The sequence below is a fragment of the Phyllopteryx taeniolatus genome, chromosome 10, assembly GCF_024500385.1.
Source record: "Phyllopteryx taeniolatus isolate TA_2022b chromosome 10, UOR_Ptae_1.2, whole genome shotgun sequence".
NCBI lineage: Eukaryota > Metazoa > Chordata > Actinopteri > Syngnathiformes > Syngnathidae > Phyllopteryx > Phyllopteryx taeniolatus.
Window position 1 is genome coordinate 1,455,192 of NC_084511.1, and position 16,826 is coordinate 1,472,017.

The window sequence follows — 16,826 nt, forward strand, 5'->3', positions numbered from 1 at the left end:
AAATCCCCATCCACCATTAATCAACAGCTTTGCTGCTGAGATACAGTATGTGTTGTACTGCTAAATATTTTTAGAAGCGCATGTATATTCATTAATGTATTCAAAATCAAGTTATTGCATTACTGTGTCCTTGAATGTGCTACAAAAGCATTATTGAGAAGTACAATTCTTTCATGGCATCATTTCGTTTGTTAGCATGTAAATGCATCATAGAATGCTAAAGAATGTATAATTTGGTGCCCCATTAATTGCAATTTGAAGGCGATACAACTGTTCAACACAAATGACATTGTAAAAGCACAAATGTTCATCTTCAAAATAAGTTAAAACAATGTCTTTGCTAGAGGTAAGAAGTAACAAAGTACTTCTACTTCTGCATGAGTCTTTTATCTCATCGCTTATTTTATTTCCAAATGTTTTTGGGAGCTTAAAAAACGTCCCTGAGCTGTTCTGTAAATTGAGGCATCCAGCGAACTGCATGCTGGAGTGGTAAATGAGCCTTGTTATAGAAGCTAAGCACAGGTAACTAACAACTGAGCAGCATAGCCAAACGAAATGAGGTAACTTTGTACTTTTATAGTGGGGGAGGGAACTCTCGCTAGAAAGTATTCGCCCTGCCCACTAAATCAGGAACATTCAAAAAGATGCTTAAGCTACGGTATATCAACAATTCAGCACTATATTATGTCTTTGCATATTTTTCAGCACTTCAAACATCGATCCATCCATCAATTTTCTGAGCCGCTTATCCTCACAAGGGATATGCTGGAGCCTATACCAGCTATCATCGGGCAGGAGGCGGGGTACACCCTGAACTGGTTGCCAGCCAATCGCAGGGCACATACAAACAAACAACCATTCGCACTCACAGGCACACCTACGGGCAATTTCTCCAATGCATGCATGTTTTTGGGATGTGGGAGGAAACCGGAGTGCCTGGAGAAAACCCACGCAGGCTCCACACATGCGGGGCCAGGGATTGAACCCCAGTCCTCAGAACTGTGAGGCAAACGTTCAAACCAGGCGTCCACCGTGCCGCCCACTTCAAACATATTTAATATATTAAAAAACAAAACACGGATATCTGCTGAAAGCCTCTTTAAAACCTTCTAAAGTTAGCGAGGACGCTACGTAAGAAGCAGAACTCCGAAATCATAGACATCGTAGGTACTTTGAGCCGCATGGCTACGGTGACGCTAAGCTCATGGGGGCAAAGTGTCGACGCATTCTATGTTTGTGAATGGCATGGTCGGAAACGAAAATAACAAGGCTGCCTCATATATTGTGCCGGGTACAGTTGAAAAGACGTCTTACAGTCACAACAAGGGAACTCCTGACGGGGAATTCCGCATGCTGCCCATGAGCAATCCTAACCGTCAGTTCATTTTAGGGGGAATATTTTTTTTATTTTGGAGGGGGGAAAAAAAAGCACCAGTGCAGTCACCTTCTGAGTCCTTTTTTCCCCTCATTCAGATGAGCACACCATTGTAATTTCTCTGTGAAAGTGGCTTGGAAAGTGTTTCTTGAGCTGCATACAGTATAGTCTATATCTGTCTTGGATGAACATCAATTTGTCTGTGAAGGTCTCAGGACTTCGGACCAGACTTTAGTGGGTTCAATCGGTTTCGTTGACTGAAAACATTAGTCGACAGTACAAATGACATCTTACAGCTCCTGATTCCGTTTGCCATCATAATACAGCAAATTTGTAAAGCACAGCTCCAATCCGTAGTATAAAATATACTGCCTTTTTTTCGAATCCAGAGGCAGGATTTGAGCAATACCGTGTGGCAGAGAAGGCACATGGAAGCTGGATGAAGCGCTACCTGGAGGGGAACATGTCAGAGGTCTTGACCAACATGGGCAAGAAGGTCCTGAAGCAGTACTTTGAGGCCCTGTCCACCATGAGCTCAGCCCTCAGCAAACAGCTGGGCAAGTACGACGTTTACTCCATGATTGCTGGAATGGTCTTTGTATTTCAGGTAAGGACCACGGATTTTCTTTCTTACCATTTCTTCAAGTAGCATCATGTAAGCGATTTGTCATTGTTAGATTGAAACTTCTGTCGAACTTTGACAAGTGATGAGAAGACAATTCCATCATTTGAAACTGGATGATCAGTTTCAATTTATTTTAAGATATTTTCCCCTATATCACATTACGGTAACTGCCAATAAATATTCAACACATCGGTAGTTTTGGTCTAATAATGCAGGCATCTCATTTGATGTGCGTCCTAGACGCACAAAAATGATGATGGCCGTAAAAAGGTTGCTTAATGTGCGTCCACTGACACACAACATTGCTTACCTACCTATGTGTGCAAGGCTCGAATTAAGCGGTCTCGCATCGCAGTTTCCGGGTCAAATTTCACATTTTGCGCATTCAAAAAACACATTGAATAGCAAAAGTGCAAATCAGGTTTACCGCAAAGGCGGCAGTGGCGTATATGACACAGCGCGCTTATGTCACCGATGCGTGGATGCAGAAGTAAAGCGTTCAATTGAGAAGCGCCAAGATGGGGGTTACAAAATGTGACACCGAATTGAGAAGCGAGAGAGAGAAAAAAGACAAATGGCGAAGGTGTGGTAGCTTTTCTTCGTGAAATGCAAGCCTAGCACCCTTTCGTTGTAACACCGACCTTTCTCTTCGCCGAGTATTACGCCGCGTCTCGGGACCCGAGAGACGAAGGTGAAGTTAACATCGCGCAATCATCATCATGTACCCAGACAGAGAGAGGTTTAGGTGAAGGGAGATAAAGGAAATACTTTTCTCTCTCTCTCGGTTTCTTCATTTTAGTTTGAACAAACTGAACACTTCCAAAACTTTTAGTAGTGCATAGAATATTTGTCTTCGTCCTAGTCAGCTGGTCTAAACTCATAAATACACAGCCATGAGTCTAATGTATTAATATGTCACAAAAGGCTAAGATGCTAGCTGTTAAGTGGGAAGTTCCCACTGGGAGCTCTTATTAAAAGTCTATATAAAATATGAAATGCCATTATGAACCAAAACAAAGGTTTTGAACGAACATAACCTCTAAAACTTTTCAGTTACGATTTGTTAAATTAAACTATGTAAAATTGTTTGAGACTTCACTGTTGTGTCAAGATGCCAAACAGAAAAGTGGAAACTCAAACTTTACTTTTCTTAAATTCACCACTTTATTTGAACACGTAACTTTCTCTTATTCACTTGCGCTTATTGTGAAATGCAGCCCTACTTTTATTTAGTAAATGAGAGGACATTATTACACAGTTGTGCTCATATGTTTGATTAACGGGCTAGAATTTGTAATGTGTGTACAAATCTTTATTATGCTCTAATGTCATTATATCAGTGGTGTAAAAAAACCCATCAACGATACTATTGTTTAAGTTGAAAGTTCTTGGGGAAAATATATTTTAAACAAATTTGCTATTGTGGAAGGCCTAAACACCTAAGAGCAATGGATAACAAAAATATTGTACAAACAGTATACAATATTAAAGATTAATGGGTAACGGTCACAGTAATAAAAATCTGCAATACAGCGAAACCGTGAAGCAAGAACCGCGATGTAGGATTACTGTATCTGTATTCTGTCGGCTTTACACGATCAGGATTTTTGGGGCTGATCAGCGAGTTTAAAAAACCGATCACCGATGTGATCACAAGATTGAGTAATGTCTATTTAAATGACTTGTTCATTAACTGTATATACTTGTGTACTTAATTGCTCCAAAAATATATATTTACAATAAATAATGCATCTTTGTTCATCTATTTATGCCAGTGAGGCATAGTGACAGAACAAATGAATGGTCTTCTATTAGATGGCAGGAAGTACATACAGTAATTCATGTATACATTTTTTCGTGGCATTTTTGTTTGTTGGTGTGCCGTGAGATTTTTCAATTGTAAAATATGTTCCTTGGCTCCATAAAGGTTGAAAATCACTGCTCTTGTCAGATTGTGTATTCTAAGTTAGGTCAAAACAACATTACAACATGACAGAAATAATGGGTGCTAACTTACTGTATTTAAATTACTTCACACACACCAAAACGTTAGAGCATGGTTCGACAGAACGCCTGCATCTTCGCGTACAACTGTTAGTGCTAGCACTAGCTTGCTAGGCTACATAACGTTTTGTTGCCTGCTTGCGAGCGGTCCCGTATTAAAAGTACGTGAACATACCTCAAGCAAGCCTTAAACGAACGTCCTCTCCCGAGCACCGGTGACCACCAACACACGTTTTACTCCCCATTTTGTTCTTATAAACGCACTGTGCGATCCATTATTGTTGTCGTCGCCATGGTAACGAGGGTATCCGGTCACATTTGAGTTGACAAGATGAAGCCCAGTGATCGTAAAAAACGGGATGCGGTGGTATCGGAACACAAGATTTTATCGCAGCAGTCTAACATAGTGCAATTGTGAAAGACCAAATTTGTCTTGTAGTCTGATCCGGGATTATGTGTCCGTGGTCTTTCCCGCACCGTCACCATGTTTTTTTTTTAAATAACTTTATTGTTGGTCAGATATTTACAGTACTACGTCAAAAGACACGCGACAAGGCTAAAAATAAACTAGCTTTTGGATTTGAATATTCTGTACGCGACGTGGAGTAAATGTCTTTTGCGGAGCCGATCACTGACGTCATTGATCGGATCGGCGAATTGTGACATTAAAGTCAATCGGCATAAAATGCTAATTATCGACGATACCGATCAGATCGGTGTAAAGTCTAGTATTTGGTGATGATAAGCTGCAGGGACTCATTGTTCCAGGGCTGGGACTCATTGCTTCCCTGACATGTGCATCCTGGGACTCACATAGTCTCAAGTGTAAAATGATCTATGATAATGTATTCATTGAATGTTCACTCACACGTCAGAATCAGATAATCGCTCAACAAACACAACTTTACATAGACACTTATTGAAATTCAGATGCAATTGCTGTAACCTGTCCACCATTCTGTATTACTAATATAAGCGTTTTACTCCATTCTCTCCAAGCTGCTGTTGGTCTTATTGTTGGCCATGCCTGAAGCCCTGAGCGGGTCAGCATCCGTGGACCTCCCAGTCATCTCGGCCCTGCTCTCGTTGCCTTTTTACCTCTTGTGCCTGCTGCTTGCGTCTGTGCATGTGCTGGTGTGCACATCTACTGAGAGCTCCTGCTACTTCTGCAGCCTTTCCTGGGGTCTTGTGTTTGCTGCTATCGCCTTCTCTTCAGCCATGTCTTGTTTGATGCTCTATATGATGACAAGACGACTTCCCTTGGGACTAAAGTTATATGGGAAGGTGAGTTGTGCACTTAAGTGTTTCCGTTTGTAACACTGGAAATTACTTTTAAACCGAACAAATGTTTAAACTCAAAGAAACCATAAGAATATTAAATGGACTAGAATAGAAAGTGTGTTTTCACTAGATCTTGGAAGCTAACACAATTCAGTTTAATACTGTATATATTTGTCACTTACCTAAATTCTTAACTTGCTAGTTCTATCATTATGGTTATAGTGGAACTATGCTACTAACCCCAATTCCAGTTTTGTAAAACGTAAATAAAAACAGCATACAATAATTTGCTAATCCCTTTCAACCTACAGGTATATTCAATTGCATACAATACAAATAAGATAATTAATAATTTGTTGCCTCCAACACACATTCCAAAAAAGCTGGGACAGGGGCATGTAAGTGTTTGGGAACTGAGGACATTTATTGTTGAAGCTACAGTATATTGGTGGAATTCTTTCCCCTTCTTGCTTGATGTACAACTTCAGTTGCGCAACAGTCAGGGGGAGGGAGGCAGATCTGGACTGCTGGGAAGCAAGTCTAGTACTGTCACTCTTTTACGACCAATACTTTTACTACCAATACCAATGTGGCTTGGCATTGTCTTGCTGACATAAGCAGAGACATCCCTGAAAAATACTTGGCTCAAATGGCAGAATATGTTTCTCCAAAACCTGCATGTACCTTCAGCATTATTGGTGCCTTCACAGATGTGCAAGTTACCTATGTCATGGGCACTAACACATTCCCTTACCATCACAGATGCTGGTTTTTGAACTTTGCGCTGAGAAAAATCCAGATTGTCCCAGAGGACACGAAGTCCATGATTTCCAGAAGCAATTTGAAATGAGGACTCGTCACACCACAGAACGCTTCTCCAATTTGCGTCAGTCCATCTTAGATGAGCTTGGGCCCAGAAAAGCCAGAAGTGTCTCTGGATGTTGTTGATATATGGCTTTCGCCTTGCATGGTACAGTTTTAACTCGGATTTATACACACACTGACTTGGGGCGAAAGGCAGACTACACCCTGAACTGGTCAGTCAGTTGCAGGGCACATATAGACACGGACAACCATTCGCACCGTCACTGAGTGGGAACTGAACCCACCAAAGTCAGGCGAGTGTACCACTACACCATCAGTGACTGTGGCTCAACATAATTATCTTAAAAAAACAAACTCATGAAACAGGCCTGCACAAAAATGATGGAACCCTCAATATTTTTTTGCACAACCTTTTGAGGCAATCAAACAATTTTTGTAAATTTCAATGACACTTCTGCACCATTTAGCTGGTTTTTTGGCCCACTCTTCATGAGCAGACTGCTCCAGTTGTCTCAGGTTTGAAGGGCGCTTTCTCTAGACGGCATGTTTTAGCTCCTTCCACAAATGTTCAATAGGATTTAGATCAGGGCTCATCGAAGGCTACATCAGAATAGTTCAATGTTTTGCTCTTAACCGTTCTTGGGTGTTTTTAGCGGTGTATTTTGGGTCATTATAGTCCTGCAAGATTGATTACCTGCGACTGAGCCGAAGGTTTCTGATTCTGGGCAGCACATTTCTCTCTAGAATACCTTGATAGTCTTGAGATTTCATTGTACCCTGCACAGATTCAAGACACCATGTGCCAGATGCCGCAAAGCAGCCTCAGAACATAACAGAGCCTCCTCCATGGTTGACAGTGGGACAGTGCTTTTCTTTTTTGAAAATAGAGCTGATGAGTGTTACCAAAAAGTTCAGTTTTGTCTCGTCTGTCAATAATATATTCTCCCAGGAGCTTTGCCACCACAAATCCCAGTCTCGCTTTTTTATGATTATTTTTTTGTTTTTTATCATTTACTTTCCACAGTAGTGCCCCCCTTGGCCGTCTCTCCTGAAATCCACTTTGGCTCAAACAACAATGGATGGTGTGATCTGACACTGAAGTACCTTGTATTTCTTTGGAGGTTGTTCTGGGCTCTTGTCATAAATTTTCCTCCTGTGGCCACACCGAGGGAGATTGGCTATGGTCCCGTGGATCATAAATTTCTGGATAATATGTGCAACTGTAGTCACAGGAACATCAAGCTACTTGGAGATGGTGTTCTAGCCTTTAATGTGCTTCTCTATAATTATAGGTGTGTTTTTTTTATTTTTTATTTTTTTTTAGCATTCCTAAACTTTCCCCGTCTTTTGTTGCCCCTGTCCCATCTTTTTGGGAACGTGTTGCATGCATTAAATTCAAAATGACAGAATGTTTCAAATCATTCTGTTTTTATTTTTGTTGTATACAACATCCCAACTGCATTGGAATTGGGGTTTCTATTTTTAAAACTGCCCTCTGTGCATCCACTTTATTTAGTCCTTACTAATATTCCTTTTTTTAATTTTGATTGAAAAACATCTAAATCTGGGGTGTCCAATATACGACTCACGGGCCAAAACTGGCCCGCAGGATGAATTTGAAAATGAAAAAATACACAAGCTATTGAGGTGGTGGGGAATAAGGATAATTTAGAGAAATATAATGCCTATGTAGAAAATGGAATGGTAATAATTCCAAAGTCTTCATAAGTTCATTTAATTTTAAAATGCAATACTAGGGCTGGACGTTTATATGATTGAGATGGAAGATCATGATAAATTTCTAACATGTCGGGAATGTGCATGGCAAGAGCCAATCAGTCGTCCTTTTCCTGCTCCACTTCCATTTGCAAGTTGTGGGAGGAAACAGAAACCACGCCTCCTCGGCTGACCCGCCCCGTTGGAAAATCGAAACTCCCGGTCCGATTCAGTCGTAGTCACACGGAGCACGCCGTGTTGTCGGCGGCCACTCTTCGCTCCGGCTCCGGACCGGCAATTTTCCGTCAAGTGTGCTGCGGTGTCTCCAAAGCAACATGGAACATTGCTATTAACTCGCCGATGTGCAAGGTACGCCTCAAAAACGGGCGACCTGTGTTTGTTTATTCACTTGAAGAAATACCACCACCCAAGTGATTCTGTGGAAAGCATACAAATGTGAGCGCAGTCAGTACAGCCTGTGCCAGCACAACTAGCATTAGCAGTTAGCCACTGCTAGTGGTTGGGCCACCAGACCAAAGCAACCAGTCAGTAGTGTCATCATTATTCATGTGGTTTGTAAAATGACAAAACTAGTTAATCTGTATTGTTATTAAAGATGATGCACATTTGAAAGTAGAAATCATGTTAACATAGTATTTGCATCAAAAGTGGAGAGTGATAATGTTTATCCCTGAGTAGGCAGTATCGTTTACCAAGCTTACTTCAAGCTTGTGAACTGTCGTTATATTTTTCTATTTGTTCTATTCGTTGCACTGTTGAGTGAAAGTTTTTCTTTTATTTTTCTATATTTTATTTGCCTTATTTGCGTAGCATGCCAACAATATGTTGGGGTTACTGTTTTAAATATTGGAAGTGTTGTGAACAAAAGGCGTTAATCAAATATTGAACTAGTCTCTAGCTTCTTTAGTCTTCAGTGCAGATGCTTTAAAACCGGCGGCACGGTGTGCGACTGGTTAGAGCGTCTGCCTCACAGTTCTGAGGACCGGGGTTCAATCCGTGCCTGCGTGGGTTTTCTCCGAGCACTCCGGTTTCCTCCCACATCCCAAAAACATGCATGGTAGGTTCATTGGCGACTCTAGATTGCCCGTAGGTGTGAATGTGAGTACGAGTGGTTGTTTGTTTGTATGTGCCCTGCGATTGGCTGGCAACCAGTTCAGGGTGTACCCCGCCTCCTGCCCGATGACAGCTGGGATAGACTCCAGCACTCCCACGACCCTAGTGAGGAGAAGCGGCTCAGAAAATGGATGGATGCTGTAAAACCATCTATTTAAAAAAACTTGAAAAACATAAAACAAATTGTGATAATAATTGAGATTGGACAAATTGAAACCATTAATCGTGATATATATCGTGATATATATATATATATATATATATATATATATATATATTGTTTCATTTTGTCCATTATGATGCAGACATGAACTTAGAAGAGAAATAAGTAATTGCTTGGATGAAAACAAACAAAAACCCACATGCTATCAAATATACGCTACATCTAACTTTGCCTTATTTGTCACTTATGGTGTCGAGTCCTGTTTTGGCAGTGTTTGTCGAGTTTTAGTTAATTGCTTAGTTACTTCATCAAATTCAACTAACAGTTATCTGTAGAATGGTACTGTGGATAGTTACTTTGAAGGGTACAACTTTTGGTTCCTTTCAGTTGGTCTAATAAATCTTTCATTGCTGCATCCCTCTGCTCGTTATAATATATCTTTTAAAGGTTACTTCTCATTTCCCTTCTGCGAACTTGCAAGGTACGGATACAGCAAAAAGTATAATGAAAATCCAGTGAAAAGAAATTTACAGTGGGGCAGATTGAATCAATTATTTGCGCTTCTCTGAGACTGATAGTTGGACTTGATCATTTGGTTTAACTGTCACACAAAGTTGTCATTAAAGTAAAAACGGTAGCAGAGTAAGGTCAAGGGCCCAAATTCAGGCTTGGATCTTTGAGTGTGGAGGTCTCCAGGCAGTCAAAATCTCATCTAAATCAACTGTGGGTGTGATTGTAAGTGTGACATGGTTGTCTGTCTCTGTGTGAGTCCAAGTACAAAAAACCCCACTTCTATGACATTCATTTTCAACTACTGCTTTAAAGGGTAAACGTTTCTTCCTTTTCACAGTCACCATTGAAAAGCAGTAGCAGCGAATGGTCACTGTCAGAGTTGGATGTTCTGCTGCTGGTGGGCACAGCTGGTCACACCCTCAGTTTGGCATCCAGCAGCTTCATCGAGGAGGAGCATCAAACCTGGTACTTCCTGCTCAACACCCTCTGCCTCGTAGTCTTCCAGGATGTGTGTTGCAAGTACTTCAGAGAGAAGAGCGGCCCCGGAGGTGAAGAAGAGCATGTCCTTCCTTATAAAGACTACCATAAGGAAGAGATGTACCCTGAGAAGTGGTTAGCTTTAGCCACACCCCCCTTTGTTCTGCTCTGCTGTCGACTGCTGCGCTACCTCAACCAGACAGGCATGCAGTGGGCTCATCTCCCTGATCTGGGCCATTGGCTTAACAGGTGTGTAGCGTATATGGGTTCAATAAAAATGCAATTAATTTAGGAGAAAAGAATGAGCTGGAAGCGACGCCTGCGTCACTTCCCGTTTATCGTAATTTTAAATTACAGCGTTATAAATCAAGCTATTTTATATATAAGAGGAGCACCATGAAGCGAGCCAGAAGGCGGTGGTTTACCCTCTCCCACCTTCCTTTCCCCCAACCTTTGGGACCAAAAGGGGAGCTGGACCGCCTCTGAGTGTTAATTTCCCATTTTGGGATTATTTCGTGGTTCAAAACCAGTGGAATAAAAATATGAATAATTGGATTTAAGATAACGAGACAATTTTCCCGCTTTGCATTGTCCCACGCGCATCCTCTTTAATACCTGTAACGAATGTTTCAAATGTTATGTGATTGTTGAGAACACTCCTATTTTCAATGTGGCATTTGTGCGGTGTGGAGTAAAACATTTCATCTGGTTCAGTTGACAACAGATTCGACATCAGACATTCAAGTTTGCAGAAATATAGTCACTAGTGGCGTTCATGTAAAATTCTTAAGATATTAACTCCCAGCCAAGTCCGATACAGACTGTGTTTCATGAACCCGCGTCTGCAGTGGTGTTCTGTCGCCTGTGGATTTCGCTGTTGTTCTGTCCAAACTCCCAGTTTGAGCCGCCAAGTGGCGCGGTACCCCGTAGGGTGGACACGCCTTGGTTGGTGAAATCCTCTGGGCTGGCTGGTGGTGGAAGGAAACTAATTAAGCGTCCTAGTGCAAACTCAGTATCTTTGGTCTCCGCTTTGAAGCTCCAGGTGCTGGCAATTCACTTGGCGTCGGCATGTCAAAGCAAATGTCTCTCTCTCGCTTGATTGATGCAAGATGTGCTAATCAGTCGTCCACCGTGCCGCTTCTTCTCTTTTCTTTTGATATGTTCAGTTTCATGATTGTGCTTTTCAGAAATGCTTTATCAATTCATATCAAAAATTAAAAAAATGTAATTCTCAACCAATTTTTAAAAAATGAAAAAAAAAAAAAATGTGGGGAAAAAAAGTTTGAAAGGTTTTTGAAAAAAAATATCCAAATAGGTGAATTACACGTCTCTGTTCAAGAACACTCATCTAGGATAAATTAAAGTGATCAGCAACGATATCAAAGACTGTAATAATGGGGCGGGTAACATTTTATGGTTACTTGGGTTAGCGTTTAATGATCTTAAACATAAAAGTGGGGAAACTATGCCAAAAAATGTGTATTTGAGAAGGTGAAAATACCTTTTCCATGTCTTACTTTGTGTCATATCTATTATTTCTGAATAAATCAAAGTGCAAACTAAAATTCAGTGTACCATTTACGATCTGTGTGTCAAGTTTTAAACTCTTAAAAGCTTTTCAAGCTCTGCAGTTATCTTCGTCATTCAACCTTGATGACGTCTGTTAATAGAACTTTGTATCTGTTTAATAAAAAATAAAAAAATAAATCTTAAAATGTGCCTGTTTTGTTTTTGAGAACCAAGAATATGACTTTTTAAAATTGCAAAACTGCATGTCTATTTTTTCTCGTTTTTCTCTTTGTAGCTCTGAGCACAAAGTGGTCCTGTCTCTGCTGTCCGCTTTCTCGTTGGTTCTCATCTACTTCCTGATTCAAAGACGGTGCTCGTTGGTGTCCAAGATTGCCCTCGCACTTGGACTTCTGGGGGTTTACAGCTACCGGGCAGCTGTCGGCAATGTCTTGTTTCCCTGGCAACACTCTGGTCGGAGTATGTCCAAGTAAGTTTTTATGAAGCATTTGACCATGACCATTGCTCATGACAGTGTAAAACAAACATTGCCAGCCGGCCCTACCCATGGAAGGATTTCAGTCAATGTTGCAACACACTTGAGCATACCAACTTCAAATTTTCTTATTTTGGGTTTTATTTTTGTATTTCTTAAAGCTGGCATAAAAACTAATTCAAATAATCCACGAGACACTAAAGCTGCTTTAGTTTTATGTTCATCCTTCCATTTTCCGTACCGGTTATCCTCACTAGGGTCGCGGGTGTGTGTTGGAGCCTATCGTCTTTTTTTTTATTACATGATGGCACGATTATTATTATTTTTTATTTTTTCCAAGTTAACTAATATGCTGAAAGTCAAGTCAGCGTCGACAAGTTGCTGATGATGTCACTGATATTTATCTAGTACAGTGCTATAATAAAGAAAAAAATCCCCAGAGGATGTCTTGGTTTTTAATAATCTATATTCGCTGACAATGGACAGTTTATACTACAACTTTACGCAGAACATGTATACAGTGAGTACAGAAAGTATTCAGACCCCGTTAAATGTTTCACTCTTTTTTTTATATTGCAGCCATTTGGTAAAATCATTTAAATTCATTCAAATTCATAAATTCATGCAAACTGTAGGCCGGTCCCAAGCCCGGATAAATGCAGAGGGTTGCGTCAGGAAGGGCATCCGGCTTAAAACCTTGCCAAACAAATATGAGCGTTCATCCAAAGAATTCCATACCGGATCGGTCGTGGCCCGGGTTAACAACGTCCGCCACCGGCGCCGTCAACCTGCAGGGCGCTGTTGGAAATTCAGCTACTGTGGGTCGAAGTCGAAGTCAAAGAAGAAGAAGAAGAAGAGGTGGAAAGCGGGTTCTTCGGCAGAAAGAGAAAAGGAAAACACAGAGCCTAGAACTGAATGTGGGGACTTTGAATGTTGGGACTATGACAGGAAAATCTCGGGAGTTGGTTGACATGATGATTAGGAGAAAGGTTGATATATTGTGTGTCCAGGAGACCAGGTGGAAAGGCAGTAAGGCTAGAAGTTTAGGGGGAGGGTTTAAATTATTTTACCATGGTGTAGATGGGAAGAGAAATGGAGTCGGGGTTATTTTAAAAGAAGAGTTGGCTAAGAATGTCTTGGAGGTGAAAAGAGTATCAGATCGAGTGATGAGGCTGAAATTTGAAATTGAGGGTGTTATGTGTAATGTGATTAGTGGCTATGCCCCACAGGTAGGATGTGACCTAGAGGTGAAAGAGAAATTCTGGAAGGAGCTAGATGATGTAGTTCTGAGCATCCCAGACAGAGAGAGAGTCGTAATTGGTGCAGATTGTAATGGACATGTTGGTGAAGGTAATAAGGGCAATGAAGAAGTGATGGGTAAGTACGGTATCCAGGAAAGGAACTTGGAGGGACAGATGGTGGTAGACTTTGCAACAAGGATGCAAATGGCTGTAGTGAACACTTTTTTCCAGAAGAGGCACGAACATAGGGTGACCTTCAAGAGCGGCGGTAGAAGCACACAGGTGGATTACATCTTGTGCAGACGATGTAATCTGAAGGAGGTTACCAACTGTAAGGTAGTGGTAGGGGAGAGTGTGGCTAGACAGCATAGGATGGTGGTGTGTAAGATGACTCTGGTGGTGGGGAGGAAAATTAGGAAGACAAAGGCAGAGAAGAGAACCATGTGGTGGAAGCTGAGACAGGACGAGTGTTGTGCAGCTTTTCGGGAAGAGGTGATACAGGCTCTCGGTGGACGGGAAGAGCTTCCAGAAGACTGGACCACTGCAGCCAAGGTGATCAGAGAAGCAGGCAGGAGAGTACTTGGTGTATCTTCTGGCAGGAAAGGAGAGAAGGAGACTTGGTGGTGGAACCTCACAGTACAGGAAATCATACAAGGAAAACGGTTAGCTAAGAAGAAGTGGGACACTGAGAGGACCGAGGAGAGGCGAAAGGAATACATTGAGATGCGACACAGGGCAAAGGTAGAGGTGGCAATGGCAAAACAAGAGGCATATGATGACATGTATGGCAGGTTGGACACTAAAGAAGGAGAAAAGGATCTATACAGGCTGGCCAGACAGAGGGATAGAGATGGGAAGGATGTGCAGCAGGTTAGGGTGATTAAGGATAGAGATGGAAATATGTTGACTGGTGCCAGCAGTGTGCTAGGTAGATGGAAAGAATACTTCGAGGAGTTGATGAATGAGGAAAATGATAGAGAAGGGAGAGTAGAAGAGGCAAGTGTGGTGGACCAGGAAGTGGCAATGATTAGTAAGGGGGAAATTAGAAAGGCATTAAAGAGAATGAAAAATGGAAAGGCAGTTGGTCCTGATGACATTCCTGTGGAGGTATGGAAGCATCTAGGAGTTGTGGCTGTGGAGTTTTTGACCAGCTTGTTCAATAGAATTCTAGTGCGTGAGAAGATGCCTGAGGAATGGAGGAAAAGTGTACTGGTGCCCATTTTTAAGAACAAAGGTGATGTGCAGAGCTGTGGCAACTATAGAGGAATAAAGTTGATGAGCCACACAATGAAGTTATGGGAAAGAGTAGTGGAGGGCAGCAGAACAGCGGTGAGGTGTGCTGTCGGTGTGACAGAAGAATTTAAGGTGGACGTGGGACTGCATCAGGGATCAGCCCTGAGCCCCTTCCTTTTTGCAGTGGTGATGGATAGGCTGACAGATGAGGTTAGACTGGAATCCCCGTGGACCATGATGTTTGCAGATGACATTGTGATCTGCAGTGAAAGCAGGGAGCAGCTGGAGGAACAGTTAGAAAGATGGAGGCATGCACTGGAAAGAAGAGGAATGAAGATTAGCCGAAGTAAAACAGAATATATGTGCATGAATGAGAGGGGTGGTGGGGGAAGAATGAGGCTACAGGGAGAAGAGATGGCAAGGGTAGAGGACTTTAAATACTTGGGGTCAACCGTCCAGAGCAATGGTGAGTGTGGTCAGGAAGTGAAGAAACGGGTCCAAGCAGGTTGGAACGGGTGGAGGAAGGTGTCAGGTGTGTTATGTGACAGAAGAGTCTCTGCTAGGATGAAGGGCAAAGTTTATAAAACAGTGGTGAGGCCAGCCATGATGTATGGATTAGAGACAGTGGCACTGAAGAGAAAACAGGAAGCAGAGCTGGAGGTGGCGGAAATGAAGATGTTGAGGTTCGCTCTCGGAGTGACCAGGTTGGATAAAATTAGAAATGAGCTCATCAGAGGGACAGCCAAGGTTCGATGTTTTGGAGACAAAGTTAGAGAGAGCAGACTTCAATGGTTTGGACACGTCCAGAGGAGAGAGAGTGAGTATATTGGTAGAAGGATGATGAGGATGGAGCTGCCAGGCAAGAGAGCTAGAGGAAGACCAAAGAGAAGGTTGATGGATGTCGTGAGGGAAGACATGATGGCAGTTGGTGTTCGAGAGGAGGATGCAGGAGATAGGCTCTCATGGAAAAGGATGACGCGCTGTGGCGACCCCTAACGGGACAAGCCGAAAGGAAAAGAAGAAGAAGAAGATTTAAATTCATTTTTTTCCCTCAATGTACACACAGCACCCCATATTGACAGAAAAAATTGAATTGTTGAAATCTTTTCAGATTTATGAAAAAAGAAAAACTGAAGTATCACACAGCCACAAGTATTCAAACCCTTTGCTGTGACAGTCGTCTGCTTAATGGTTCTCCACCTTCATTGGAGTCCAGCTGTGTTTGATTATACCGATGGGACTTGATTAGGGAAGCCACACCCCTGTCTATATAAGACCTTACAGCTCACAGTGCATGTCAGAGCAAATGAGAATCATGAGGTCAAAGGAACTGCCTGAAGAGCTCAGAGACAGAATTGTGGCAAGGCACAGATCTGGCCAAGGTTACTAAAAAAATGTCTGCTTCACTTCTGGTTCCTAAGAGCACAGTGGCCTCCATAATCCTTAAACGGAAGACATTTGGAATGACCAGAGCCCTTCCTAAAGCTGGCCGTCCGGCCAAACTGAGCAAACGGGGGAGAAGAGCCTTGGTGAGAGAGGTAAAGAAGAACCCAAAGATCACTGTGGCTGAGCTCCAGAGATGCAGAGGGGAGATGGGAGAAAGTTCTCGAAAGTCAACCATCACTGCAGCGCTCCACTAATTGGTGCTTTATGATAGTGGCCTCTCCTCAGTGCAAGACACAGGAAAGCCCGCATGGAGTTTGCTTAAAAAAAAAAAAAAAAAAAACACCTGAAGGACTCAAAGATGGTGAGAAACAAGATTATCTGGTCTGATGAGACCAAGATAGAACTTTTTGGCCTTAATTTTAAATGGTATGTCTGGAGAAAAGCAGGCACTGCTCATCACCTGTCCAATAAAGACCCAACAGTGAAGGATGGTGGTGGCAGCATCATGCTGTGTGGGTGTTTTTCAGCTGCAGGGACAGGACGACTGCTTGCAATTGAAGGAAAGATGTACAGGGATATTCTGGACGAAAACCTTCTCCGGAGTGCTCAGGACCTCAGGCCGGGTCCAAGGTTCACCTTTCAACAAGACAATGACCCTAAGCACAGCTAAAATAACCAAGGAGTGGCTTCAGAACAACTTTGTGACTGTTCTTGAATGGCCCAGCCAGAGCCCTGACTTAAACCCAATTGAGCATCTCTGGAGAGACCTGAAAATGGCTGCCCACCAACATTCACCATCCAACCTGAACTAGAGAGGCTCTGCAAGGAGGAATGACAGAGGATCCCCAAGT

At 42.2% G+C, this 16,826-nt stretch overlaps 1 protein-coding gene across 7 annotated transcripts in view; it reads left to right on the forward strand.

Annotated features, from left to right (window-relative positions):
* pigg (phosphatidylinositol glycan anchor biosynthesis class G (EMM blood group)) overlaps positions 1–16,826 on the forward strand; it is a 67,452-nt gene that overhangs the window by 19,837 nt on the left and 30,789 nt on the right. For all 7 annotated transcript variants that reach the window (XM_061786863.1, XM_061786862.1, XM_061786864.1 and 4 more), the window contains exons 7-10: positions 1,765–1,982; positions 5,004–5,288; positions 9,974–10,362; positions 11,918–12,109. In XM_061786863.1, the coding sequence (XP_061642847.1) occupies positions 1,765–1,982; positions 5,004–5,288; positions 9,974–10,362; positions 11,918–12,109 (1,084 nt within the window). The remainder of the gene's footprint in view (positions 1–1,764; positions 1,983–5,003; positions 5,289–9,973; positions 10,363–11,917; positions 12,110–16,826) is intronic.